At 45.9% G+C, this 26,804-nt stretch overlaps 4 protein-coding genes across 4 annotated transcripts in view; 2 read left to right on the top strand and 2 right to left on the bottom strand.

Moving 5' to 3' along the window:
- LOC311326836 (E3 ubiquitin-protein ligase Mdm2-like) overlaps positions 1–1,884 on the top strand; it is a gene marked incomplete at its 5' end in the record, with an annotated part of 2,264 nt that extends 380 nt beyond the window's left edge. Inside the window, 2 exons of the mRNA XM_084459814.1 lie at positions 680–693; positions 1,074–1,884. Coding sequence (XP_084315940.1) covers positions 680–693; positions 1,074–1,691 — 632 coding nt within the window. The 3' untranslated portion in view covers positions 1,692–1,884. The remainder of the gene's footprint in view (positions 1–679; positions 694–1,073) is intronic.
- vwa2 (von Willebrand factor A domain containing 2) overlaps positions 1–26,804 on the bottom strand; it is a gene marked incomplete at its 3' end in the record, with an annotated part of 85,455 nt that overhangs the window by 15,035 nt on the left and 43,616 nt on the right.
- Positions 11,400–14,213, top strand: LOC311326835 (brain aromatase-like; the record flags this gene model as incomplete). The annotated part of the gene is given in 10 exon segments (XM_084459813.1): positions 11,400–11,526; positions 11,809–11,968; positions 12,066–12,220; positions 12,347–12,523; positions 12,640–12,730; positions 12,732–12,752; positions 12,850–12,964; positions 13,355–13,517; positions 13,610–13,851; positions 13,974–14,213. Coding segments are annotated over 10 exon segments (1,491 nt in total).
- On the bottom strand, positions 15,126–25,244 carry LOC311326744 (AP-4 complex subunit epsilon-1-like; the record flags this gene model as incomplete). The annotated part of the gene is made up of 21 exons (XM_084459693.1): positions 15,126–16,403; positions 16,530–16,714; positions 17,165–17,358; positions 17,771–18,322; positions 18,415–18,658; positions 18,987–19,125; positions 20,120–20,231; positions 20,409–20,711; positions 21,360–21,478; positions 21,583–21,695; positions 21,907–22,046; positions 22,307–22,416; positions 22,512–22,634; positions 23,137–23,210; positions 23,333–23,499; positions 23,673–23,832; positions 24,012–24,133; positions 24,218–24,291; positions 24,584–24,707; positions 24,893–24,964; positions 25,206–25,244. The coding sequence occupies 21 exons, from the start codon at positions 25,242–25,244 to the stop codon at positions 16,243–16,245; spliced, it is 3,327 nt and encodes a 1,108-aa protein (XP_084315819.1). The 3' UTR covers positions 15,126–16,242.

Here is a 26,804-nt window from a genome sequence, read left to right as displayed (position 1 = left end):
GGGGCACCGGCGTCAGCCATTAAACCTCTGGAGCTTGTCCAGAAAGCTGCTGCTCGCCTGGTGTTCAACCACCCCAAATTCTCCCACACAACTTCCCTCCTCCGTTCCCTACACTGGCTCCCTGTAGCGGCTCGCATCCAGTTTAAAACTCTGGCGCTAACCTACAGGGCAATGAAAGGAACAGCCCCCTCCTACCTCCAGGCCATGGTCAAACCCTACATCCCCTCCCGACCACTACGCTCTGCTACCTCAGGGCGACTGGTTGCCCCGTCACTCTGAGGCCCCTGCGGTCGATTGACACGGTCACGGCTCTTCTCTGTCCTGGCCCCGCAGTGGTGGAATGAGCTGCCCACTGATGTCAGGACAGCAGAGTCGCTGCCAATCTTTCGTCGCAGGCTCAAAACTCATCTCTTCAAGAAGTACTACAACAATCCTCCCACCTAAGCACTTATTATATTATATTGCACTGTACTTTAGATTGTGATTCTTGCACTTTGCCTTCAGCACTAGATTATGCTCTTAGTCACTTGTTTGTTTTAGAAAGAAGATGCACTTGTGAGTTCTGGCAAGTAGTAGTACATTGGCTCTTCCTACGTTAAATGCAATTATTGTTAGTCGCTTTCGATAAAAGCGTCTGCTAAATGACTGTAATGTAATGTAATGTAATGTAATGACACAGAGATCACAGCAGCTGTACGTTCCATCTTCTCTAGTAGAGCTGTCAAATAAATACTCTGAACTTCAACTATTCCACTCTTCGACTTTGGGGAAAAAATGCGCAATCGATCTTCAAAATTTTGATTAGTAGGCTACCGCAAAGCAGCGCGCGTTACACAGCCTCCCGAGTCCCACACATCTTCTAATCATGACAAAACACATTGTTAGTATTCAATCTTTTCAACATGGCCAAACAGACAATTATATAATACCAATAATTGAATATATTTGTGTGGTTGTGGTTTCTACATTCATGATCTGACAGTCGTCTGTATTAGGATGATGATATGATCTGGCTCTAACGTACGTGTGTGTGTGTGTGTGTGTGTGTGTGTGTGTGTGTGTGTGTCTCTCAGGACTACTGGAAGTGCTCCAAATGTGAGGAGCTGAACCCTCCCCTCCCCCGCAACTGCAACCGCTGCTGGACGCTACGACCGGATTGGGTCCCTGACTCGGTTGCCAGTAACCCCGCCCCGCTCGCCACCACCCCTGACCTTGCATCCCTGCCCCCGAAAACCTGCACCCCTGACCCAGAAGAAGTGGAGGGGCTAGATGTGCCAGACGGGAAGAGAGCCAAAACTCCCCTCATCTCCGACTCCCAAGACTCTCAAGTCTCCGCCCCCTACTCTCAAAGCCCCGCCCCTGACACGCAAAGCTCCGCTCTGGATTCCCAGATTTCCGCCCTGGATTCCCAGAGCGGCAGGACGGACTCCCAGGAGCTGGGCAGCTCCCAGCCCTCCACCTCCTCCTCTTCATCGGCCCCTGCCAACAGCCTGGAGGCGTGTCTGCCGGCCAGCTGCCTGGAGCCCTGCCTCATCTGCCAGAGTCAGCCCAAGAACGGCTGCATCGTCCACGGACGCACCGGACACCTCATGTCCTGCTACCCCTGCGCCCGCAAGCTGAAGAAGAGGAACAAGCTCTGTCCCGTCTGCAGAGAACCCATACAGTTGGTAGTTCGAACCTACACCAGCTGAGGGACACACACTATTTCATTTTGAGTTATTTAATTTTGAATGAAGAATGTTTATATATTAGTTTACTGGGAAGTACAGTGTTATTTTTTCATTGAGGGTCATGTCCAATGGACTGATGTTGCTTGTGTCACTCATAATGTGTGTATTGACCGTCTCCCTGCCAAACAGAACTCTGTGTTGCTTTGCCAGAGGACATGATGGAAGAGAACCAAGTAGGCCTACGCTTCACTGCTCACTACCACAGGAAACACAGTTTGGAAAAACACTTTCTCTTTTTTCTTCTTCTCAATCGTATGAGCAGCCACATTGAGATTGTTTTTCTTGGCATAGAACCGACATTCTTCATAATCCCAACAGGGAACTGTGAGGGAATGAGAGTGAAAATCCAGCACACTGGATCCAGCACTGGCTTTCTGTCAGACTAGTGCAGTGCCCGCCAGGGCCTGTGCTGTTCTGCTTGTGGCCATGCCCATATCACTCATAACAAATTCCTTATAAAGGTTACCGCTATTATTACATTTTTCTTAAATGCACTAAATAAAATGAATTTACTCATACAATAGGCTACTTGAAACCACTCCCCTTAATAATCTTTTGAACAAATAAACTCAGGAAAGATATTTTTTCCAAAGTCAACTCACGCACTACAACATTCGTTTGTAATGTATATAAAACATATTCCAACATCAGGACCACTTCCCAGTATGCATTGTGAGTTATACAGCAGTAGTCACATATGATAGCTGGTTAGCTTTGTTAGCTTAAGCGCAGTTCGCTATTTGTATACTTACTTACGTTATTTGTATCACATTCTGAACCTATTCATTAAAATATACATGCATACCAGGTTAATATTATATCTGTATCATGTCCGTTACCCAGGTTTCCCCACAATATAGTGAATACACATATAAACATGTTTTTTGTAATCGGAGCTAACATAGCGACTTAGCTACCGTTAGCTAAAGCAGCTTTGGAACAGGCAGATTTTTTTTCAGCTTTCTCAAGAACCACTGATCCAATTCCAAATTATGTTACAGTCCACACTGCTCTTCCTACTGAGCCTGCTGAATGTCAACTTCATATAGTGCCCGGTTCTCAAGATACGCGTGATACAAACAAGCAAACAGACAGGCTACAGACAGAGGTTTGTGGATTTATAGATCAGATTATAGACCAGAGGTTTGGTCAGTAGCCTAGGCCTAATTGGGCATTGAGGAATATGACATGCTAAAGTAATAATAATTATTACTGAGAGAACAATAGTGTATAAACAGGTGAATGTGTATGCTATACATGTATTCAGTATTTTGTTGGTTTCTTACTGGGACCATGGAGTATGTCATCATCATCAACATGTCCTTCTCCTCTCTGTGATGGTCATGTGTCAGCATCGCCACCCGGCTCCTCCTACTCCGGCGGTGCCAGTCCAGGTCAGCCTCCGTTTCTGGTCGCGTCTCCTCGCCCCTGTCTCTGGTCCTGAGGGACGTGGCAGCCTGCAGCTGGGCGGCCAGGTCCTGCAGCTGCGTGTCCAGCCTGGCAAGATGGGAGGACAGATGCCTGTACTGAACCAGCAGGAACACCGAGCCAATGGAGCTCAGGACAGCCAGGGCGCACGTCCCCACCAGCAGCACCCACACAGCCCATGGAAGCCCCACGTTGCTTTTCTCCCTCATACTGCCTCCTCTTCTGATACCCCTGCACACAAAGATAGGCTCTGACATCAACAACTGCGGCTAGGTGTTACAGGACCTGCTACAAAACATGAGACACAAATCAGAGCAGAACTGCGCTAAAGCGGCTGAAGAAAAAACAACTGTCCTGATAGTCAACACATGGTATATTGCACAACGTGGGCTGTCTGGAAAACAGCTTATGTATTCTGTACTTGGTTTATAAGCAGCAATGCTCATATTTGCAGTTTAACATACTGTAGGGACAGCGCGTGTAATCATGGCTAAAAATATATGCACATATATGCAACAGCATCCAGCATATATTTAAATAGATTGATAAAATATATTTATGAAATATATACACAACATATAAATGTGGATCTCAGTGATGGGACATATATTTAAATACATTGGATAAACTTATATGAGTGTAGATGTTGATTATATTCAGTTAACTTATATGCACTATATGGATAACAGTATTGGGCCACCTACCCATTACACCTACAGGAGCTTTTATCACATCCCATTCTAACAGCCTTTGCAGCTGTAAGTTTCCACTTTTCTGGGAAGATTTTCTAGATTTTGGAGTGTGTCTGTGGGAACTTTTGCCCATTCATCCAGAAGAACATTTGTGAGGTCAGACACTGATGTTGGACGATAGGGCCTAGCTCGCAGTCCCCGTTCTAGTTCATCCCAAAGGTGTTTGATGGAGTTGAGGTCAGGACTCTGCGCGGGCCAGTCAAGTGATTTTTGGCAAGGTATACACCCCTAGTGTTAGAAAATATGTGACAGCATTGCAGCTGTGGTAGCTTTCTGTGTGTTATCACTAGATTTATGTAGTGTATTTTTATACGGTATTACATCAATGCATTTGTGTTGCTCTCATGTAGTAATCATTTACCAAGAATAATGAATAAACTCCATTTTAGATAGAACTTTGTAATTACAAGCAACTTCATTGCAGTAGGAACTTGGTTAACTTAATTAGTTTATCATGTAGATGACAAACACATGTCCTTTCCTGAGTCAACATTCCTTTGCCCCTGAGGAACAATAGAGATGGCACCTCTGAAGAAGAAGTCAGGAAGCCTACAGGTGATCAAAGCAGGACCGGAAAAACCCCAAGACTGCCCCCATGTCCGGAGGGGGGGCAGAGCCCAGTGACACCTATTGACCAATTACAAGACTAGTTGTAAATGTACCTCCCTCGTATGCAAAATTGTTTGTTTATCGTGTGCTCATTGGCTTGAAGCCAAGTATATCAACTCGGATACAACCTACTGTAAATCAGTACCGCTGAAATTTGACCGAATGGCGTGCTCAATAAATTTGGTTTAAACTGCATTTTTCTCCAGAAGATTCTTTCCAAGTCAAGACAAAAAGATACGACATTTACAACCCCATGCCAAAACACACTTTTCAAAACTATGCATAGGACGGAATAAGGCATTCTGCTTCAAGCTGGTGGTTCTCTCTTATTATTGACCCTTTCTCTTTGAAAAGTGATGGGAATTTAGCTCACACTATATGCTTTTCTGAAAAGTTGTCACAATTCTCTACAAATGTTATCTGTTACTGGCATTGAAAATGCAGTGACTACACAGTACATTAGATGTACTTCTGTTTTCATGAAAGATGTAACACAAAAGTTTCCTCTGTTCATAACCTAAAGAATGAATACCATGTTCTACCATGTACCAATATCTTGCGAGATTGGTTCTTGGTCCCTGGTTATGATATTCAAATCAGTCCAGCTTGGGATTGTCTGATTCTCTGGATCTGTTTGCCTTGCAAGTATTGTTGGGTATGCCTCATACCTATGCCTTATGCTATGCCTCATACTTACACACGGACTAATGGGTCAACCCATTTACAGAGAAGTGGGACCTCATTATCATCTGCCTATATCATAGACATAGACAGGCACAGGACGCAGTCTACGTACTGTATGGAAGATATCCTTTCTCATCCCCTTGGACCATTGCCCTGGACCCTGTCCACACCAGATGGATTGCTGAGAAAGACAAATAAAACTACTTTGGCCACAACCTTGCAGAAAAAACAAATGTAGTAGTAGACTCCCAGTAAACTCTGCTACTGTGATTGATGGAATGAACTTGGTCCAAAGAGTGAAAGCTGATCAAGTTACTTTCAGAGATGTTAGTTGTGGGTATGGCTCAGAGATGTTAGTTGTGGGTATGGCTCAGAGATGTTAGTTGTGGGTATGGCTCAGAGATGTTAGTTGTGGGTATGGCTCAGAGATGTTAGTTGTGGGTATGGCTCAGAGATGTTAGTTGTGGGTATGGCTCAGAGATGTTAGTTGTGGGTATGGCTCAGAGATGTTAGTTGTGGGTATGGCTCAGAGGGACATCAGAGCAGCAGAATTATTTAGCCAACTGATAGCTAACCTGATGCCATCCTGGATCTACTGGCCTGTAACTGTCCACTCCCAAGATGTACGTTTGTTGCAAATGGCCTCAAGTGACTGACGTGTACATTTGTAGCAACATCTTTTTAAATTGCATTGCATTTTTGAAAGTGATGTAGAGGTCAGTCAGCATTTATTTTAAGGAGTCAACATAATCCTCCTGTTTTTTTCAGGCAGAGGTGGGTCCAAATATTTGGGTCCCAAAAAATGCCTGGAGGGCAGTGATATTTGCAAACCGTCCTACATCTGGTACACACACTTTTGATGGGGGCCTTCAGTACGGAGACACTGTTGAAGAGCAACCTCAGAGGTAAATGAACCACCAAATTGCGGGGATTATTGCATTTTAGGCATCAAAATGTTCTTTGCCTTGACTGAGGATTAGAAAATGTAGTAAATGTCTTCTGAGGACCCTTGCCATTGGAGGATCTGATGATGTGTGCACATTTTAAGGAGGAAAGTCTCAGAGAGCAGATGGGGAGCAGAGAGATTCCTGGACCCTGAAAGAATTCAGGCCATAATGTGTTTGTTTTTATCTCTGACTTGTGTATCACCATACTGCACACATCAAGTCTTAGATGAGCTCTAACTTTCTAAATCTTAATGAGTCTAAGACCGAGATCATCCTTTAAGGACGACACGCTCCCTCTGTCGATGCCCTGGGCCCCTTGAGCTCAACATTCGTTCCTCTGTGAAGAATCTTGGGGTGGTTTTTGACAGTGATTTTAAATTTGATCTACAGCATTCGTGAACAGATCAGTGCTGTAGTAAAGACAAACCTTTTTCAACCGCTTCTCCTAGCTAAGACCAAGCCCTACCTCTCTGCTACTGACCTAGAGAGGTTGATCCATGCCTTCATCATTACTAGACTCGACTACTGTAACGCCCTATATGTTGGCATGGTTAAGTCTTCCCTCAGCCGCCTACAGCTTGTCCAGAATGCTGCCGCTCGCCTCCTCACAGGCAAGAAAAAGCGTGACCACATCACGCCAGTCCTGGCCTCACTCCATTGGCTCCCGGTCCGCCTTTGCATTGATTTTAAACTCTTGCTAATGGTTTTTAAAGCCCTAAACGGCTCGGCCCCTCTGTACCTCACCGAGTTCCTGCATCGCCACACCCCTGCTGACCAACTGCTGTTGGAGGTGCCTAAAACTAGACTTAAGTCTAGAGGCAACAGGGCCTTTGCGGCGGCTGCCCCTCCATATTAGATCCTCCCAGACCCTTGAGTTTTTAAAAGCCTCCCTAAAGACCCACCTTTTCTCCCTGGCGTTTTAACCAGTCTGTGCCCAAGCCTTGTTCATGTTCAATGCCTGTATTGTTTTGCGGTTATTTCCTTGTTTTATTGAGAATATCTTCGTATGTTTTTACCTAGGACCCACCTTTGTACAGCACTTTGGTCGACTGCTGTCATTTTAAACGTGCTCTATAAATACATTTTGATTTGATTTGATTTTATCAGTTGTTTCCATACCATACTTGTGCACCTTAACTGTCTTTTTGTCAGTAGGTTAATGTCTAATATTTTCTGTCTTTCCCGATGCTGTCATTAAAAGGTTTCCAGGCACTTCAAGAGGTATTCTGAGCCAGGCCATACATTCAAGTTACAGAGCTCAGGGTCCATAATAAACACAGAGCGTGAGGATAATGGGTGCATTTTCTTTTTGTGCATGGCTGTAAGCCAGCGCACCTAGGATAGTGTTTGTCTGGTTATCACTCCCTTCCTCCCTCCCTTCCCCCCTCCGTCACTCCGGACAATGTTGGCCTGCATGTTGGCACCACAAGAGGCAGTAGTCCCAGCACACCAAAATCAAAAAGGACACCAAAATCATCCCACAAATCACCACTGCACAAGTAGAGTAGTGGTGAGAGCATAGGACTCTGACCCGGTGGGGGCAACTTTATGGGACTATACCCCAAATCTCCACATGTTCATCCTTTCACTCCCATCTTTACCCCTTGCCTTATAGATCACATACTGTCCCAACCCCAACCCTTATTCTAATCTCAACCCCCACTAGGGACTGGAAGAAGGACACCCAAAACCAACCCACTGATCTCCACTGCACAAGTAGAGTAGTGATGAGAGCATTGGACTCCCACCTGGGAGACTGGGATTCAAGACCCGGTGGGGATGACTTTATGGGACTATACCCCAAACCTCCACATGTTCATCCTTGTACTCCAGCCTTTACCCCTTGCCTTATAGGTCAGATCCTGTCCCAACCCCAACCCTTATTCTAACCCCAACCCACATTAGGGTCTGGAAGAACGACACCAAAACCAACCCACTGATCCCCACTGCACAAGTAGAGTAGTGGTCAGAGCATTGGACTCCCACCCGGGAGACCGGGGTTCAAGACCCGGTGGGGATGACTTTATGATATCATCAGTGTAACAGCTTTAGCCACTGACCGCTACCATTAATGTTATGGAAGCTGCTGCTAGTTGTTATGAGCTCATGAGCTAACTGGCTATCCTGCTCTTATTGTACTGGATTAGCATTGGAAGCATTGGAACTGATGTGTCCAGGCGACAAGACCCATCTTTATTTATCAGACATTATGTCATTTCAATTCACAGCTATTTCAGTGGCATGACTAGCTTCCGTCCTACCAGTCCTAAACAGAAACAAGCGAGCCACGCACATAAGCCAGGCTGGACCTGGCCTGGTTCTTATCCATCACCATTCACAGTTTTCTCTGGTCCAGGGACAATACATTTCTCCATTAGCGCTTTGCACTCAGTCTACCCTTCAGTCTCTAGAGATAATTATATACTTTCTTTACTAGGGTTTTGAATGATGAAAGCATTTTCTAGGAGGAGGCAGGACTTTCCGTCCACCATCATAAAACACTTTTTTGCACATGAATAGCACATGGGCACTAGCCTGGCTTCGCCATCCTGATCAAGTGATCCCTTCCACGATAGAGAAACAGAAAGATTAAGTGATCATGATGGCCAAGCCAGCGCATATGTGCTATTTAAGAGCAAAAAAGTGCCTTTGATACAAAAGGTGGATGGAAAGTTATTATGTTAATAATAAGTTATTATTCAGAGAAAATGCTTTCATCGTTCGAAAACCGTCTTCACTTCATTGAGTATCAAATGTAGGCTATTATCTCTTGCTAGAGACCGACGTGTAGACTGAGTGCAAAGCGCTAATGGAGAAATGTATTGTCACTGGTGGGGTATAAGAGATAACTACTGTACGAAATACATATTACGCAAAAACCTCTACGCCCTGGACCAGAGCTAACTGTGTGTCAGTAATGTTGGATGTTGTCTTTTTCCAGACCAATCACCAGTGATTTCCTGGTGTACATCAGTTGACTAATTCTAAATAAAGCATAAAAATAAAGATGTTTTGCGTGTTTGTTCTTCTTCATACTAATAATAATAACAAAATGTATTTATTCAAATGTAATGTGTAATGTAGCAAATGTGAAAGTACCCTACATAAGACAGCTGTAGAATATCAATGAACAGCTTTAGAATATGAATAAACAGTATTTGAAATATATAGTTCTGAAATATATTGATAATGTGATCATACTTTTCATTGCAGGTCACATGACCATGCATTTTACAGTAAATATATTTAAATATACAGTATGTTTAATTACATATTTTGAATATTTACATATGTGTAAGAAATATAATGGCAGTACATGGGAATATATGAACATGAAATATATTTACTGTACATGTATTGATTTAGCATAGATGCACTTATACTGAAATATATGATAGTTGCATATATGTGAATAGTCTTTTCACACTGTACACAATGCATTCTAATGATTCTGTTTGTTTTTGTTTTGCTCATTATGAAGCAAATGCATGTTGCATAAAAATGTCATAATGGTTTGAAGACATTTTAGAACAAGTGGATCATTCTTCCAATCCGCAAGAGCCTTCTTTACTTGGCCCTCACAGCAAGAGTGCTGTTCTGTAAGGCTTCCTTTGGATTCAGGCATTTGAACTCCAACGTTTACCTGGAACAGCCTGTAATATACTTGTAACATACCTGTAATATATGTGTAAGTGTAGTAGCCTATTGATACTGCATGTGCGCTTAATTGTGGAAAGCCTACAATGTGGGGGCTTAATTTCTATGACAACTGGGGCTGCACTTGCTTTATTTTTTTCGTAGTCCTTGTGCTAGGGCACAAGCGCCCCAACCACTATCGGATATTCAACAAAACACCAGCTATTCAGAGAGAATGAACTTGAATGGTGCCTCACTGCAGAAAGACTCTCTCTGCTTTTAGGTCTACATCACACGTCTCTTCCTAACAGTTGCATGTTTTTCTTGCAGGTCACACATATAGCTGAACATGCAGCTCCTAAGCTCCCCATCAATGTATGTAATGAGTTGCATTACATCATTACATCACATTTTGATACTGATTAGCATGCACTATCTAGCCAATATGAATGGCATTATATTCATCCTTTGTGTAAGATTGCTGGGACTCTGGTAGCACTTGAAGTTGGGTCAGGCTGACCTGACTAATTAGTTTTCTCCTGAAAAGGCTCTTCATTTGATGAATTCGACAGTGGTTTTATTTCTATAGAGCAAAGCCAACGGTGAAGTAAGCCTTTCTCAAAAAATGAATGGCGACAGTCATGCATGAGAGACCTGAGGTCTACAGACAAATATAGAGTGTTTTTTGATCACTGGATTTTGGAGACTTTGGTGTGGCCCTTGAAAATACAATTTGCTAGTGTATCCAAGCAACCAGTGAATTGAAAGCTTGACCAGGGATTTACAAAAGCCTGGACCACTGATTTATTGGATGAAAGAATGCTGATCATGTTTAAAACGGATTCCTCAGGGACGACACAAACTGCATGCGGGCCACACTGAAGCAGCTAGCAGATACGAGCACCAAGAACAGTATGTATCATCATTTATCAATTTAAATGAAAATTATTAAGTATAAGATTCATGATTCTTTCATTTCTAATGTAATGTTCAGTGTACAGTCATAGTGAAATGTTGCTGCTGGCTCCAAGATATGCTCGTTACAGATGAATACTCAATTTACAAATAACACAAGTAATTTAGAAGTAATTTAAAAGGTAACACGGTTACATTAAAAAGCAATAGCGAGCTGTTGATTCAAACTGTCTTATGCAGTATTGTAAACAAGGAGACATCAAGGACTTTCAGTTTGGGAGTAATCTCTCATGTATGATAAAGCTATAATAACAAGATAGCAAAATACCACTTTTCTCTAAGGTTCACAGGTTTCTAATAGTGAAATATCTTTGATGTCAAATTGAACGTGTATTTAATCACTTTAAGCCTTGGAGCTGTAACTGTATAGAGGATAGGTCAACTTTTATGTGGGTGTGTTTTGGTTACGCTATTCACATGGTGTGCCAACTGCATGTAACTGCATGTCTGTTCTGAAGGACAAACAATATTAAAAAAGCAATTAAAAAGCAAGGTTTTCCAGAGTTTAAGGTTCCTCTCCTATTTTGTTTTGACCAATGGATCACCCTGATTTGTCTATGAGCTAAAAGAGGTGTAGCTCTATAAATGTCAGATGATGGTATTGGATGACAGCATAGTGCTCTCAGGTGTGTTCCAGGATGCTTCCTCCAGACGCCGTCTCTCTGGAAGCCACAGTGGTGAACATGGCCACCATCCTGCTGTTCCTACTGCTCTGCCTGCTCGTTATCACTGCCTGGACCCGCACAGGCAATACCACCGTACCAGGTGAGAGACCACCATAGGCTTTCCTCTACTATGCCCCTGCCTTGAAATATATATAGGGTTGGGATTTTTTGTGCTAATGTAAACATACATGCATAGATAAAAGTTGTTCAATTTCATGTTGCAGCATTATTTAGGAATTTTCTGATATAATTTCCAGATAAATTAGGCTATTATGTGTAGCTTTAACATATAAAAGTGTTTGTTGAGAATAAAAACATTAGTGTTATTGTGCGCTGTGTGATACAGTCCCACACTCACCTATCTATGTTTTGTGTCTGCTAGGTCCTTCCTACTATGCAGGGCTGGGCCCTGTCCTCTCCTACTTCAGGTTCATGTGGACCGGCATCGGTACCGCCTGCAACTACTACAACCAGAGATACGGCAGCGTCGTCCGGGTGTGGATCAACGGAGAGGAGACGCTCATCCTTAGCAAGCAAGTTCTGTAGTAGTAGTAGAATGGACACATTTTATTAGCAGCTATTATGGTATTGTTGTAGAATGCATCACCTGTTAAAGTCACCGGCAGGCTTGTTTTGCAGGTCCTCTGCAGTGTATCACGTGCTGAGGAGTTCCCTGTATATGGCCAGGTTTGGCAGCGAACAAGGTCTTCAGTGTATTGGCATGTACGGAAGGGGCATAATCTTCAACAGTGATGTCCCACTCTGGAAACAAGCAAGGTCCTATTTTTCTAAAGGTAGACGCCATTCTTTAGAGACAGAAAACACTTCAAATGAAAATACTTCAGATGATGAAAGCTTAATTTTCACCAAGCACAGTGTGAAATCCAAATTGTCTAATATATCTGGGTGTGTCTCTGTAGCACTAACAGGCCCTGGTATGCAGGGGACAGTGGGTATCTGTGTGAGTGCCACAGACAGATACCTGGAGCGTCTCCAGGAGATGACCGACCCCTCGGGACACGTGGACGCCCTCAACCTGCTGAGGTGCATCGTGGTGGACATCTCCAACCAGCTCTTCCTCCGCTTGCCTATCGATGGTTAGTGGTGCTGCCGTCATCACACCATACTGTCATCTGGAATACAACACTTACTGTTGATTTCATTATCTATTGGAATAAGGTTTTGATTGTTTGGCTTCCTCTTTGTAATTCAGAGAAGGACTTATTAAAGAAGATCCATAACTACTTTGACACCTGGCAAACAGTTCTGATCAAGCCTGATATATTCTTCAAGCTTGGATTTGTACAAAAAGCATGAAAAAGCAGCGTGAGTGAATTGCAGGCATCGTGTGTAATATGGCACGGATTATATACTGTACATTCTGCCAAACGTACAGTAATCATGTGTTTGGACGTGTCGTCAGTAAAGAGCTACAGGATACGATGGAGAGCCTGATTGAGATGAAACGGAAGAGCATCAGTGAATGTACGAAGCTGGACGACGCCCACGACTTCACAGCCCAACTCATCTCTGCCCAGGTCTGCCTCAGCAGGGTTTATCTGTCAAAGTCTAATTGAGCATATATGCTTTCTGATCTAGAGTGTGTTTTTGTTTCTATTATATATGTGTGTGTTCGTTTGTATAATGTGTGTTTGATTGTTTGTTGGTTTGTATTGTGTGTGTGTGTGTGTGTGTGTGTGTGTGTGTGTGTGTGTGTTTGTTTGTATTATATGTGTGTCTGTTTATATCATATATGTACTTTATGTGTGTGTGTGTGGGGGGGGGGTGTTTGTTTGTTTGTATTGTGTGTGTGTGTTTGTATTATGTGCATGTGTTTGTTTGTATTGTGTATGTGTTTGTATTATATGTGTGCGTGTGCGTGTGTGTGTGTGCGTGTGTGTACGTGTGTGCGTACCTGTGTTTCCCAGAACCACGGCATGCTCTCGGCAGACAATGTCAGGCAGTGTGTGCTGGAGATGGTGATCGCGGGCCCCGACACTCTGTCCATCAGCCTGTTCTTCATGCTCCTGCTGCTCAAACAGAACCCCGAGGTGGAGCTGAGGATCGTGGAGGAGATGAACTCTCTCATAGGTCAGTACTGCTGCTAGTCTCTCACAGGTGGACCCCCAAAATGATGCAAACCTCTGTACACTTAGAAATGTATGTTGTGCCCTGATTGACAGGTGAAAGGGATGTGCAAACGGTCGACTTTCAGAAACTCACCGTGCTTGAGAGCTTCATCAAGGAGTCCATGAGATTCCACCCTGTGGTTGACTTCACGATGAGAAAAGCCCTGGAAGATGACTACATTGAAGGCATGAAGGTTACCAAGGGAACCAACATCATTCTCAACATCGGCCTGATGCATAAGACAGAATTCTTCCCCAAACCACACGAGTTCAGCTTGGAAAACTTTGATAAAACCGTAAGTAGAGTGTTATCTTTGCATGGGAGTTATTTCAAAATGAGAGTGTCTTGTCTTTTACAACCTCTCTCTCTCCCTCTTTCCTCTCTCTCTCTCTCTCTCTCTCTCTCTCTCCCTCTCAGGTACCCAGCCGCTTCTTCCAGCCTTTCGGCTGTGGCCCTCGGTCGTGCGTGGGCAAGCACGTGGCCATGAGAATGATGAAGGCCATCCTGGTCACGCTGCTGGCCCGGTACACGGTGTGTCCCCGTCACGGCTGCACCCTGAGCAGCATCAGGCAGTCCAACAACCTGTCCCAGCAGCCGGTGGAGGACAAACACAGCCTGGCCATGAGGTTCATCCCCAGAACCACACGGTCCGTCTGAGCACCAGAACCAGGTTCTCCCTGAGCACCGGTGCCCAGCACCAGGTTCTTGTTAGTGGAAAGGAGAAATTAAGATGAACACACAGAGACCAAGTGTACAATCTTGTGGAACATCTTTGGTGCATTTACTAACAGGGGGACTGTACACGTCATTGGATAGAGCTCTTATCACTGATCTGCTGCCACAAGTGCTTCTGTAGTAGGCAGTAGTTTGGCCCAGCTGCACAGCTTACATTATAAACTCAATACGACTAAAAGAAAACTTATAAACTTAATACGACTAAAAGAAAACTGCTGAGCAACTAAATCTAGATGTTATCCATAGCATGACTGCAGTACTGTATGTAAAAATAAATGTACACCCACTAGTGCTTTTCTATAGTTAATTGTGGGGTGTTTCAAATGAGCAGTCAATTTATAGCTACAGTATAGTACAGTATGTACAGTAAGCATGTTACATTAGACATGTCAGATTTATTACAAGTAAGCAGAACTGCATGACAGGCACTCTGAAGTACACTGGTCTATTCTGTACCACGGGCACAAATGAACATGCCACAATGGCATTAGAACATAAGGCGTTTGGTTATCTTAGTTAGGGTTTCAATTCAAACACAGTGCTTCAGTTCCTTACAGCGCTTCACGTTCAGCCCTCAAGCAATGAAAAGTGTGAAGGCAGAACGTATATATTACATCCGTAAAGCAATGAGCACGAAAACTGGACCTACAGTCCATGTCGGCACAAGTGTATATTCCACTGTTTCTGATCATGTATCCTTGACAATGATTCTATTCAATAAATATGTTTGAAATACTGCATTGATCTAAAAAAATATATATGACTATTCGAAGACTTATGATCCACTTCTTTCCATGAATGACAAATCAAACAAATGCATTGGATGATCAAATTTGATTCAAAATGGAGGGCCTGCAAAACGTAACATGCATAACAATGACGGCAAGCATCTTATCAGGGTTCTGACAAACAGTACCCTTTGATTGGAACATACAATATGGGCCTTGTTAATGTAAATGATGTCATGCACAGACAAGAGAAAAATGTCTGGTTTATAAAAATGTAAACCTGTCAGTCAAATCTTATGAATAGAGACCTCAGAACAATGGCCATGGGAACTGTGGGATGCATGTGTGGGACAAAAGGATGCAGATTCAAATATAATACTTTAGACAAAACAGTTAAACTGAACACGATCTGGTAGGGAGGACAGTTATGCACTAGTCCCCTAGACCTGACTGAACACATGGTAAGAAGAGTGGAAGATGATTAAATCCCATAATCAGTGACTTAAAGGCACATCAAGCCAAAAACAATAAGTTATTAGTATTACATTTTGTCAAAAATTACATTTCAGTTCTCTCATATACTGTATAGACTCATTAATTCCATTGCCCCTGTTGGAAGTTTCAATTTGGTGTCAGTGATGACTACATCCTTAGTTGAACTGATGCTTCCGCTACCACAGATACAGTAGTTAAGCAACAATGGGGTTCTGTGAAAAGCACAAACCTAACTTCTCTAAAAGACCACTTTATTTCCTTAGTTTCTGAGTCAGGTCATATCCTGAGGAGAATGCTCTTCGTTTTCAGACACCAACTCACTCCTGAGGCTATTCACACATCACAACTTTCAAGCCTTCACATATAAGTGAAGCAATGGAACAATTGCTTGTTACAAAACCCAACAATAAATACAAATATCATACATGTACAATAAGAGGAGGAGCCAACCATACAGCAGTGTAATGATGACACAGCATTGTTTGATTGACACTGGATTACTCAGCCATTGCTTTAAGTGGGCCAGTCTGTGTTCCTTCCTCTGCAGGTGTCCTAGACAGGTGCCAGCCTTGGCGCTGCGGTTGTGTGTGTGCGTGTGTGTGTGTATGTGTGTGTGTCTGTGTGTGTGTGTGTGTGTCAGCGCTCCTGCAGGGTCTTGTGGTAGTGGTAGAGCCGGCAGACGTGTGTGTGTGTGTGTGTGTGTGTGTGTGTGTGTGTGTGTGTGTGTGTCAGCGCTCCTGCAGGGTCTTCTGGTAGTGGTAGAGCAGGCAGTCGGGCAGCTCAGGGACGGGGGAACGCAGCCACACGGCCAGAACGTTGTCATGGACACGGCAGTGCATCAGACACGGCTGACCCTGAATCAGGTGGCACGCCACGATGCCCTCCGACCCTGAAGGACAAAGTTCAGCTGTACTATTATCCGTTTTAAGAGATGCGCTCTACACAAAGAGCTCTTCTACCTTTAGATGCTCAGGTAAATTGTCAGAATTGACACAGTAAAGGAAAGTGTATTCACCTATGATGTCCACCACATGGAGCTGTAGTTTCTCCTTCAGAGCGTTCAGTGTTGCTGTCAGAGGGTCCTGGTCTGTGAGAGGGTCCTGGTCCTGGTCCTGCTGCACCAGTTTCAAGTTTTGTTTGGTGTCATGAGTGAAGGACAGCCACATCCTCCCGTACGCTTCAGTGGACAGAACCAAGGGCCTGTAGGTACAGAGAAAACAGAATAACATGGGCAACACAATCTGCAACCAGTCTCTCTCTCTCACAACACACACACACACACACACACACACACACTGTTGAACATGAGACAGTCATCAGCCCTTTTTCCGTTTAAGGCTAATTCGCTGAAAATAGATGCGCATTTAAAAGTTACTACGACATGGTTGATGGAAAAACAATTACATTGATTGAACGCAGATTTTGATGCGCTAATTTAATACACTCGCTAGGGGTGGATTAGTTGATTCGACAATCACACGATGCAAAGCTCTTGCAAGTTACTAAATGCGCATTATGACGTCGAGTTAACTGGTAATGTATCGTGAATCATTCTGTTAATGGAAAATTGGATTTAGGCGTTAATTGCCTCGAAAATCTCATGGAAAAAGGGCTATTGGGTGTTTGGATAGAGTAGAGGCAGTGCTCCACCTGATGAAGTCGGTCAGACAGAGTCGCTGTGAGAACTGCGCTGTCTGTGGCTCCCCGAGGGGGGGTGTCTGGTAGGATACCGTCCCAGCCAACTCTGTGTGCGTCGAGGGTTTCGTCATCACCAGAGAGTACTGGCACACCGCCACGCCCCGGCCCCCCAGCTCTTCAGGGGCGGCGGCCGTCACGCAGGTGATCTGAGGAGGGTAGAAAAACAACAGCGGCCTATAGGAACCGGCTCCATTTCCACTCAAGCAAAGGTGTCTGCTAGAAATGTAGCGGTATAACGATAAATTTCATCAGCTTTTATGGTTTATCATTATACCGGTTAGCGTTACATCCCTAGTGTCTGCACACTGCCTCAACCAACGTCAACCAACACCAACGTTGGATTGGTGTGCTATATTTGTTGGTGACTGTTGGTGTCGGTTGGATGGATTTTGCAGCTGAATTTTAAACTTCCAACATTCTAACAACAACTGCCAACTTTAGAATGTCGGGTGTTGGGTGTTGGCTGGCCTTGGTTGGGGTCACGTGCAGATACTTTAAGCGTTATAAAGCACTGTATAGTTCTTTTTTTTTTTTTTGAATCTGTGACTGAAAACACACCTCGAGTTCTCCACACGTCAGCTGCAGTAGCACCTGTCGGACGGCTGAGTCCGAGGAGTTGGAGACGAAAACGACTAGAAGCAAGGCATCCTCTTTGGAGACGGTGCAGGCCGACAGAGCCAGGCTTTGGCTGGAGCAGAGGGGGGTGATGTGGGAGCGGGACAGGCCAGACAGCTCGGCAGGCAGGTGGGGGCTCAGGCGGGAGTCCTCGGGTCCTCCGCCGTCTGGCTCTATGGCCACCATGCCGTTCCTGGTGTGTAGAGGGAGAGAGCCTACTGTCACTCCTGACACACCGCCTGACGCCTCCGTGTCACAGGCACCGTTGGCAGCACTGAGGTCCGGCGTGCGTCGGGTCAAGGTCGGTTCAGTCGCAGAAACTCCCCCGTCGAAGGGCATGCCGGTCGAGTCCGACAGGTTGCTGCACAGCAGGCTGTCCACGGCACTGCGAGACGAGTGGGAGGAGTCCGAGGACCTCTCGCTGGCGCCCGACGATGACCCTTGACCTTTGTGTTTCCACCTGAAGCGCTGAGGTGTTGGCTCCGCTTTCCCCATCTGTCCCGGACAGAAAAACACGTTGTGAGAAACACAGAAACTGGGCTAAATTAAGTAAAATAAAATAAATTGTAAAGAGACGGCGACCTTACCAGACACACCGAGTTTTGTGACCCCAGGCCAACGAAGAGCGAGGAGGCCAGCTGCTGCTTCAGTGTGTCGGGTTCGGGCGTCTGCGCCTGCGAGCCTTCAGCGCCGCCCTGCTGGCTGGAGGAGCGCAGGGGACTGGGGACCTCCACCTGGGCCGTCTCCTCCGCGGCCTCCTCCTTCTTCTGGGCCAGGTACCCCTCCTTCCCCCACACTCTCTTCACCCCCTCCAGCTTCAGAGTGGCAGGGCTGGGAGAACACCGGGACGTCAACCTCCAGTCTCCGGCCAGGTCACACTGCCCCAACAACGCCCAACAAACGCCCAACAGCCAACAGTTGTGTTGAGCTCTGTTGGGTTGGTGTGCTATGCCTGCTGGTGTTTGTTGGTCATTGTTGGGGCAGTGTGTAAAGGCCTTACAACTCACTCAATCAATGATCAAATTGAGAGCCAGGAGAGAAACAGAACACTGAGCTGTTACCAATCAAATGGACTGATCCTAGTGAACCTGACCCTCCTTTATGGACTGATCTTAGTGAACCTTACCCTCCTTTATGGACTGATCCTAGTGAACCTTACCCTCCTTTGTGCGCGTGTTCGGTGCTGTTGCCCGAAAGGCCAGAGCTCAGGGACAGGAGGGTGGGAGACTGCCTGTCAGTGATGCTGCAGGAGGACAGGCTGACGGGCAGAGACAGGCCGTACGGCTCCAGGCTCAGCACTGAGACACACAACCGAACCGGGACAGTGACGGGGACAGCATAATAAATCACATGGCACACTTCCGTCTTCATACAGCGGGGCGGAGCAGACAGACACTGAGACAGTGGAAGCGGTGGCGTTTCCACTGATCTGTGGGGGGTCTCACCATACGCGCAGTTTGACTTTTTGATCAGGGGGGGCAGTCAGTCCCAGCCCCCCCCCCCATCAAATAGGGATTATAGTGGTATAAATACGAGCCCTGCACGGACATTGGAATGCGCATATTCTGTTACAGCTGCATGATTGACCCACAAATATTAAAAACATAGTGCTTATTATTTCCAATATCCACGTTTCGTTCAACTGCGCCTCCGCTGCGCGTCCATTAGCACAGAAATTTGGAATTCGTTTCAATATAGCCCAGGCCTACTTCAAACAATATTTTCCAATAAATTCTTCCAAAAACTAAAACGGAATGTATGCTACGCCTTTCATGCTTCAATGTCGGGATGTGTCATTATAAACAGCGTAGGCCTATTAGAATCCAGCAATTGCCTCTTCACATGTAGCCTATCTGCATTTATATCAAAGAATAATCACCAAAAGAATAATAGTGCGTGCATAATCAATTTGACAACTGGACAATGGATACGTTGCACAGATGTGCAGTATCCAACAGTTCGTTCATGGCTAGCAATGGTAGGCCTACAGTTATGGGATTAGCTCATGTTTGGGTTGCTGTCAAAGCTGCCACTCTTATGTTGCTATAGCCGAAATTATCAGAACAATATGAACATTCAGTTGAAAGTTTTCCATCCACCCATAACTGGATGAGGAATCAGCACAATCAATTCTCACGCAAGCAGGAGCCGTTCAGTGCATTTCTCTGATCCGGTCGCAACCCAGTCTCTAGAAGACATGTTTTGGACGCGTTGCAGACAGTTTGCGCATCTGGCCACCAGGGGGGGCAGTGCCCCCCCTTGCCCCAGCCAATCTGCGCGCCTGGGTCTCACCTTTCTCCTGGGCCAGCTCCGCTTGCCTCTGATGAGGGGGCTTGTAAGGGGCGGCCCCAGCAGCCAACGCCTCAGAGACAAAGCCATCCAGGAAAGACAGCGAGGAGTCCACCTTCGCAAACACATACAGAAACACGCTGTCGACTTACAGGCAAGCAATCACTGGGAGTAAATCCAAGGGAATATTCGTTGAGCCTGCCAGGGATAGAACAGTCCTGGGGGGGGGGTATTCGGGGGAGCCCTGTAAATGAGTTTGCCCTGTAGATGGCGCCGTGGCGCTGGGCCTCACCTCCAGGTGCTCTGGGACGCGGCCCGGCGCCAGCACCCTGGCCCGCAGCTCTGCATCCTGGCTGAGCTGCTGCAGCTCCTGGGCCTTCTGCCTCAGCACCGTGTCCAGAGAGCCGGCGTAGCGGTCGCACACCCCCCGCACCGTGGCCGCACAGGCGGGGCCCCGGCACAGCTTGGTCATGGCCGTCAGGACCCAGCACTTGGTCTCGCCGCTGGTGCGCTTCTGATCCAGCAGCCTGGCGAGAAGACGGATGACCGTGGCTGGCTCAAGGCCCTCTCGCAGATGGGAGTACTCACCAAGGACCTGAGACAACAAGGACGAGGGTCTTTTTTTTCTTCTTCAAAATATATAAGTGGTGCCGCTACTTGTATATGTTCTCCGTTCCCTACACTGGGTCCAGTTTAAAACTCTGGCACTAGGCTACAGGGCAATGAAAGGAACAGCCCCTTCCTACCTTCAGGCCTTTTCCTACGTTAAATGCAATTATTGCTAGTCGCATTGGATAAAAGCGTCTGCTAAATGACTGTAATGTAATGTAATATGTGACATATATGTCCATCCGTCCATAGCATGAGATTTACACCAATCCACCAGCAGAGGGCAGTAGAGATCGCTCATAAACCTGCACCCGCTTACTTACTCACCACCTGGCTGACGATTTTTACGGCTTATGATGTTAATCCGACATTAATAATTTCAAGGTGAACCACACACACAAAAAAACTTAAAAGGATAACATAGGTCATATTAACACTTTGTACACATCGCACACCATTTTGTAATTTGTCATTTGCACTGTCCTGTCTTTACGCTGTCCCGTCTGGTCCCGGCACCCTGTCTAATGTTGTCTACCCATTACTGTTATGCACCAACTGACCAGAACACATTCCTGTCTAGTATGTGTCAAAACTACCTGTCAATAAAACGGATTCTGATTCTTCTGGTTCTCACCCAGCTGATGACCTGCAGGAAGCGCTGGGGCAGTTTGGCCGGCGCCCCCTGGAGGAGGGACATGTAGGAGTCCACAGCGGACCGCCTGAGCTGCCGGTCTTCCTCCTCGCTGTCGAAGCCTGCGCCGGACGCAAGCAAGGACACACTGGATCACGGCCGTACTGATGCGCTGCTCAGACAGCAGGGCGCTCATACACCACTGGATATCATCGTTTTAGCTTACCCTCAGAGAGGAGTCTAAGGAAGTTATTCGGAATATCCGGCTGCATCATGTCTCCACCCAGGAGGAACACTGCATTCATGGTCTGAATGAACCATCCGTTATTTGGGGCATATGTACAGTAGTTGATAGGAACAAACACTCGATCCGTGAATGGAGACACCAACAGCAAGTAGAGTCAGAACTATAAGCGTGACTGTCTATATATCTAAAACGGCCTGCCATTATAAGAAATCCATTTCTTCATTACCACGTGTGATATTAAATATTTATTACATATATTTTGTATGATGATAAACAAAAACAATGGTCAGTATGAAAGGATATTTTTCTGCCACTTCTGCTACTTTCCCCACCAGATCAATGGTGCTGTAGTCATCATTACTAAGCCTGAGAAACTCCAGCATCTTCTCCACGATGACGGTCACATTCTGGGCATTGGTGATCCTGAAGAGCAACTCCAGTGTCTGACGGGGGGGTAAGGGGTAGTCAAGTTGACACATTAGACCAATGGGTTAATCACACAACACAACACATCACATTACAGTCATATAGTAGACACTTTTATCCAAAGCGACTTACATTAATTGTATTCAAGAGTAGCAAAATATAAATACAATAGGTGTTTAAGTGGGAGGATCCTGGTAGTATATTTTGAAGAGGTGGGTTTTGAGCCTGCGGTGAAAGATGGGCAGCGACATAGCGGAACCAATATGTCAGGTCTCACCTCACGCTTGATCATGTGGTCGGGGTGATCGAGGCATTCGATGATGGTCATCTGGTGCTGCAGGGCCAGGGCAGCGTCCTGCTGCACTACAAAGGTCAGCGCCTTCAGGCCTGACATCACAAACACACACGTATCTTTAGCTGCTAGGAGTCATGACATACCTGTACGTCATTAACAGACTGGAAGTCATCTCTGAGGATCTTACCCAGGTATTTGAGGTTAATCTTAGGTGACAGAACAAAGTTCCCAATGCATTTTGCCGCTTTCTCCAAAAGCTCCGATTTTGGATGGATTGTGTAGATGGCCCTCACACACTCATATAATATTGCTAGAAAACAAGCCATGTAGACGGTTAAGGCTTCTGTAGACCTTCAAGTGTTTTTTCGGCAGGTGTGTATGAGTAAACAGATCCATGTAAGCTGACAGAGGTTTCCATCACACTGTCCTTACTTACTAAAAATACTTTATTGAAAACAATGTTTCAGTCACACTAGACCTTTATCAGGTTACAAAGGTTTGGTTAAAGGTTTTGTAACCTGTCCTTACTTGCAAAAATATTTTATTGAAAACAATGTTTCAGTCACAGTAGACCTTCATCAGGTTTCAAAGGTTTGGTTACAGGTTTTGTAACCTGATGAAGGTCTAGTGTGTCCGAAGGAATGTTTTCAATACAGTATTTCTGCAAGTAAGGACAGTGTGCGGGAAGCTCTCTCAACATGGAAAACAAACAATATAATGAGATTAAGGACCGAATAAATAACAATTGTGCTGCTGTTTCAGTGCAGGCAGATCTGGGTTAAGAATGTATTTTGTACAAATATCAGACGCACCATAAGTGATATTGTGGTTCATCTCAGCTCTGCGTAGAGACTCGTCAAGCACGTCGTACATCATCTCACTTGTGCTGTCGAAAGAAGAAATAGGAACTTAACTACCAAGAGAAAACACGTTTGAGATTACTCTACAATCATAGACACATACAAGCATAGACATTCAACAGACACAAATACTGAGAACTGCAGCTACCTCTGGTCATCTTTCCCCAGCAGGGACAGTATTTTGAGCAGCTGGATCTGCAGCCAGGGAGCAGGAACACTGTGGTAGTTGAAATCCATGGGGAGTTTTCCTCCCACCACCTGCTTTAATATGGCCACAAAGCTTCCCGTCAGGTCCCTGTAACTGTCTGCGCTCTCCTGGAACAACAAAACACAGCATGTTGCCTAAATCCCATTGGACAGAACCACAAACTGTACTGTACAAGACACAATGTCATGCGTAAGTATGCAGGGTATTACTAACTGACCCACAGACTTGAGTGATAAGCGCACATCTGAGTAGGGTTATTTAGCTAGGGTGCGTGAGGAACCTTAATCATCTGCAGGTATATGTGTAGAGAAGCTGTCATGACTCCAGGGTCCTTGTCACACAGAGCTTTCCTGAACTTGTTGTGGATGTGTTGAACCTGATTAGGTGCAATCAAGTAGAACTTGTACAGCGCAAGAACTGCCTTCCTCCGAATGATCTCCCTGTAAACGAGTGAGAAATAGGATTTTCAGGAGTTTCAGGATTTGGGCGTACATTTTGACACACTGAACTCGCTCAATGTCTCACCGCCCCTGCATGACATACTCTACAGGATGAATTTGATCCAAGCAACAATGGGTCCTTGTCACAGATTGTAAAAGATCACTCTTCAAACGCTTACTTTGGGTGCGTGAGCTTTTCCTCCACCAGTGGTAGAATTGCAGGTATCATATCTTTGGGGAACATTTGGCTGACAACGGTTAAAGCCATACAGACCTCAATAAGATTTGTGCTTTGAAGATCCTGAAAAAGACAAAGTATGTCTTTCAACAGTCACATCTTCTTATTATAAAACCTTAGATGGAAATCGTAAAGATGAAAGGTCACCTTCAGAACCGTGTTCACGAGGAGGAGCAGCAATTCGTGGCTTTCGTTTAGAAACAAGGAGACAGCGAGGTAACCTTAAAACACAGGGAAACATCATCCATGAGAAGCATGAACATAGTTAGATGCATCAAATACTGTGCTAACACTTCATACCATCAGGCCTTTGTTACATTAGTGATGTTAATGTAACCCTGTTGAATAAACTCACGCCACTAGTATAATATTAGCTACTGTAGCTTTTCGGCAACATAGCTAGTTAGGGCGGGGTCTGACACGTGGGAGACCAGGGTTCAAATCCACCCCTCGGCAATAACAATACACAACGCAGACGAGTTGAAATTGGACCCGCTACAGGAAGTGACATACCCACTCTCTTCTCCAGAGCGCTGCCCTGCTGAGCCAGCTTGATGGCGTGAATATAGCTGAAGGACGCCTCGTAACCGAGCATTTCACAGTAGATGGCTCTCACCATGATCTCCTTCATCTGCCTCTGAAAATAGGTAAAATATCAAGATGTCTTCACTATGCAGCGAACCTACGCATGAGTCATGACACTAAGCAGAGATGGGCCCTAAATGTCCTGCGCATAATGAGATTCACACAGACAGAACACTGGACACACAGTCTCTCCAGTGGCCACTGGCATTATAGGTAAACCTAATCAAATGATCTTACCATTGTGTTATAGGGGGATGAAACCTGCTCTTTGATTGCAGCCAGTTCATGTTTGATGAGCTTCTCCTCCTCCTTGAATAAAACAATGCTTTTATCAGTACTACACAGGTAGCTAATGAATACAAACGTGTTATTCTACTGTATCTGAGACACTTACTAAGAAGCTTCCCAAAGCATAATAATTATAGGACTCGAGGGGGTGGGGGCCTTTATTCGGCCACACGTGACACACACATTGAGGCGACACGGCACACAAATGCAATTTTTCCTGCGTCGCCGGTTCCCTGCATTTCTCCCATCCAAGCCGTCCTACTCCAGGGGCAGCCAGGAGCCTTGGGCAGCCATCATTCATGGCGCCTGCCAATGGTATCCGTAAATGGGATATACCCGTCTGTGATAGGCTACGAAGTTCACAGTTCGTCTTGTGCTCATCAATGATTTGTTGCTGTAAAAGGAAGACAACTATTGTATAACATGTTGCTCTGTGAGACTGCGAGGTTTGCCATGGACACGGCAGACGACAGTAACACACAGATGTGCCTGGGATCGGGCAGGAGGACAATCTTAAACCGTCGCAAATGTTTTATTTTTTTTAAACTGCATTAGCCTACGATGACGTGGATATTTCCGTTCGTACCGTTATAAGATCTTGTCAGAGTCAGATGCATTGACGGACGAAGACTGCAAGAGGACGATCCACTTCAAGAAGCTTCAGCGCTTTCAAGCTATAGGGCCCTACGTTACCCAAACTGTCAGTGTACTCCACATAGGACTGCTTTTGTTCCTTTTAAATCGCAAATGTGTATTTGATATGAATTATTGTCCACATTGCATCGCGAAATTATCCCCAAGACTAGATTTGACAGTCGTGCCACAACATTTCTGAACAGAGAAGAGAAGTTCCTTGCGCGCATCGGGAATACCAACGCGTCTTTTGGAGAACAGTGTTATAACCTACTTCAAGAACGAAAGGACTAACGATACCTTCGTTGAATGTGTCTGACTCCATAATGTCGCTGAATCGTGTATACACAGACACAGAGCAGCCTGCTGAGTATTCTGGAGAATGTTCTGTCACGGTACCGTCCGACACCGGGCGTGGAGCGGGTCGGACACACGAGGTGACCGTGTTCAAATCCGGCTGCTGCCTGTGCCTGCCGCGCGCATGCGCCTCACCTTCTCCCCCGAGTCCCTGGAGCGGCTCTATCAGTCATACTTCCGGAGACAGCGACAGGGGACCCTCCTCGTGCTGGTGTTCTATTTCGTGGAGCTCCGCCCCACAGGGCTAGCTCCTATTGGCTAGCGAAACCCAGCTAGCTACATTGACTGAAGAAAAAAACATACACGCACCTGTGTCCAACCAGGTCCGGTGCACCACTGTATAAGCGGGCTACGCCCGCACATCTGCTCCTTCGAAATTTTCAGCTCGCATTGCTACTGGAGAAGATAAGAAGATGTCTACTCAGCGGACCCAAGCGGAGCTGGCGGCGTCCTCAGATGACCCCCTGCCGGCGCCGATTGATCCGCCGGATCGTTTCTGTGTCTGCGGCTCCCGCTACAGCGACGTGGGACACCACCTCTGCTTCCGCTGTCTGGGGCCGCAGCACGCCAGAGCGGGTCTGGCTCCGTCCCCCGCCTGCGAGATCTGCGCCCTCCTGGACCCCATGGAGAGGATGCTCCGGGCGCATTTCTTCGCTCCGCCGCCGCTGGAGACTGAAGGTCTGGTCCAGCTGGTCGGCGAGGACATCGGCGCGCCCCCGCAACAACCGGCGGCCCCGATTACCTCCCTCGCGCCTACGGATGATGAGGATGAGCTCTCCGAGGCAGACGAGGTTCTCTCTGCGTCGGAAGCCACTACGGCTAGTGGCGCCTCCTTCCCGGGGCGGGGTTCCTTCGATCGCGACCTGCCCCG

This window comes from Borostomias antarcticus (assembly GCF_949987555.1).
Source record: "Borostomias antarcticus genome assembly, chromosome: 29".
Taxonomy (NCBI): Eukaryota; Metazoa; Chordata; class Actinopteri; order Stomiiformes; family Stomiidae; genus Borostomias; species Borostomias antarcticus.
The sequence above is the reverse complement of the archived record's forward strand: the minus strand, read 5'-3'. Positions and strand labels throughout refer to the sequence as shown.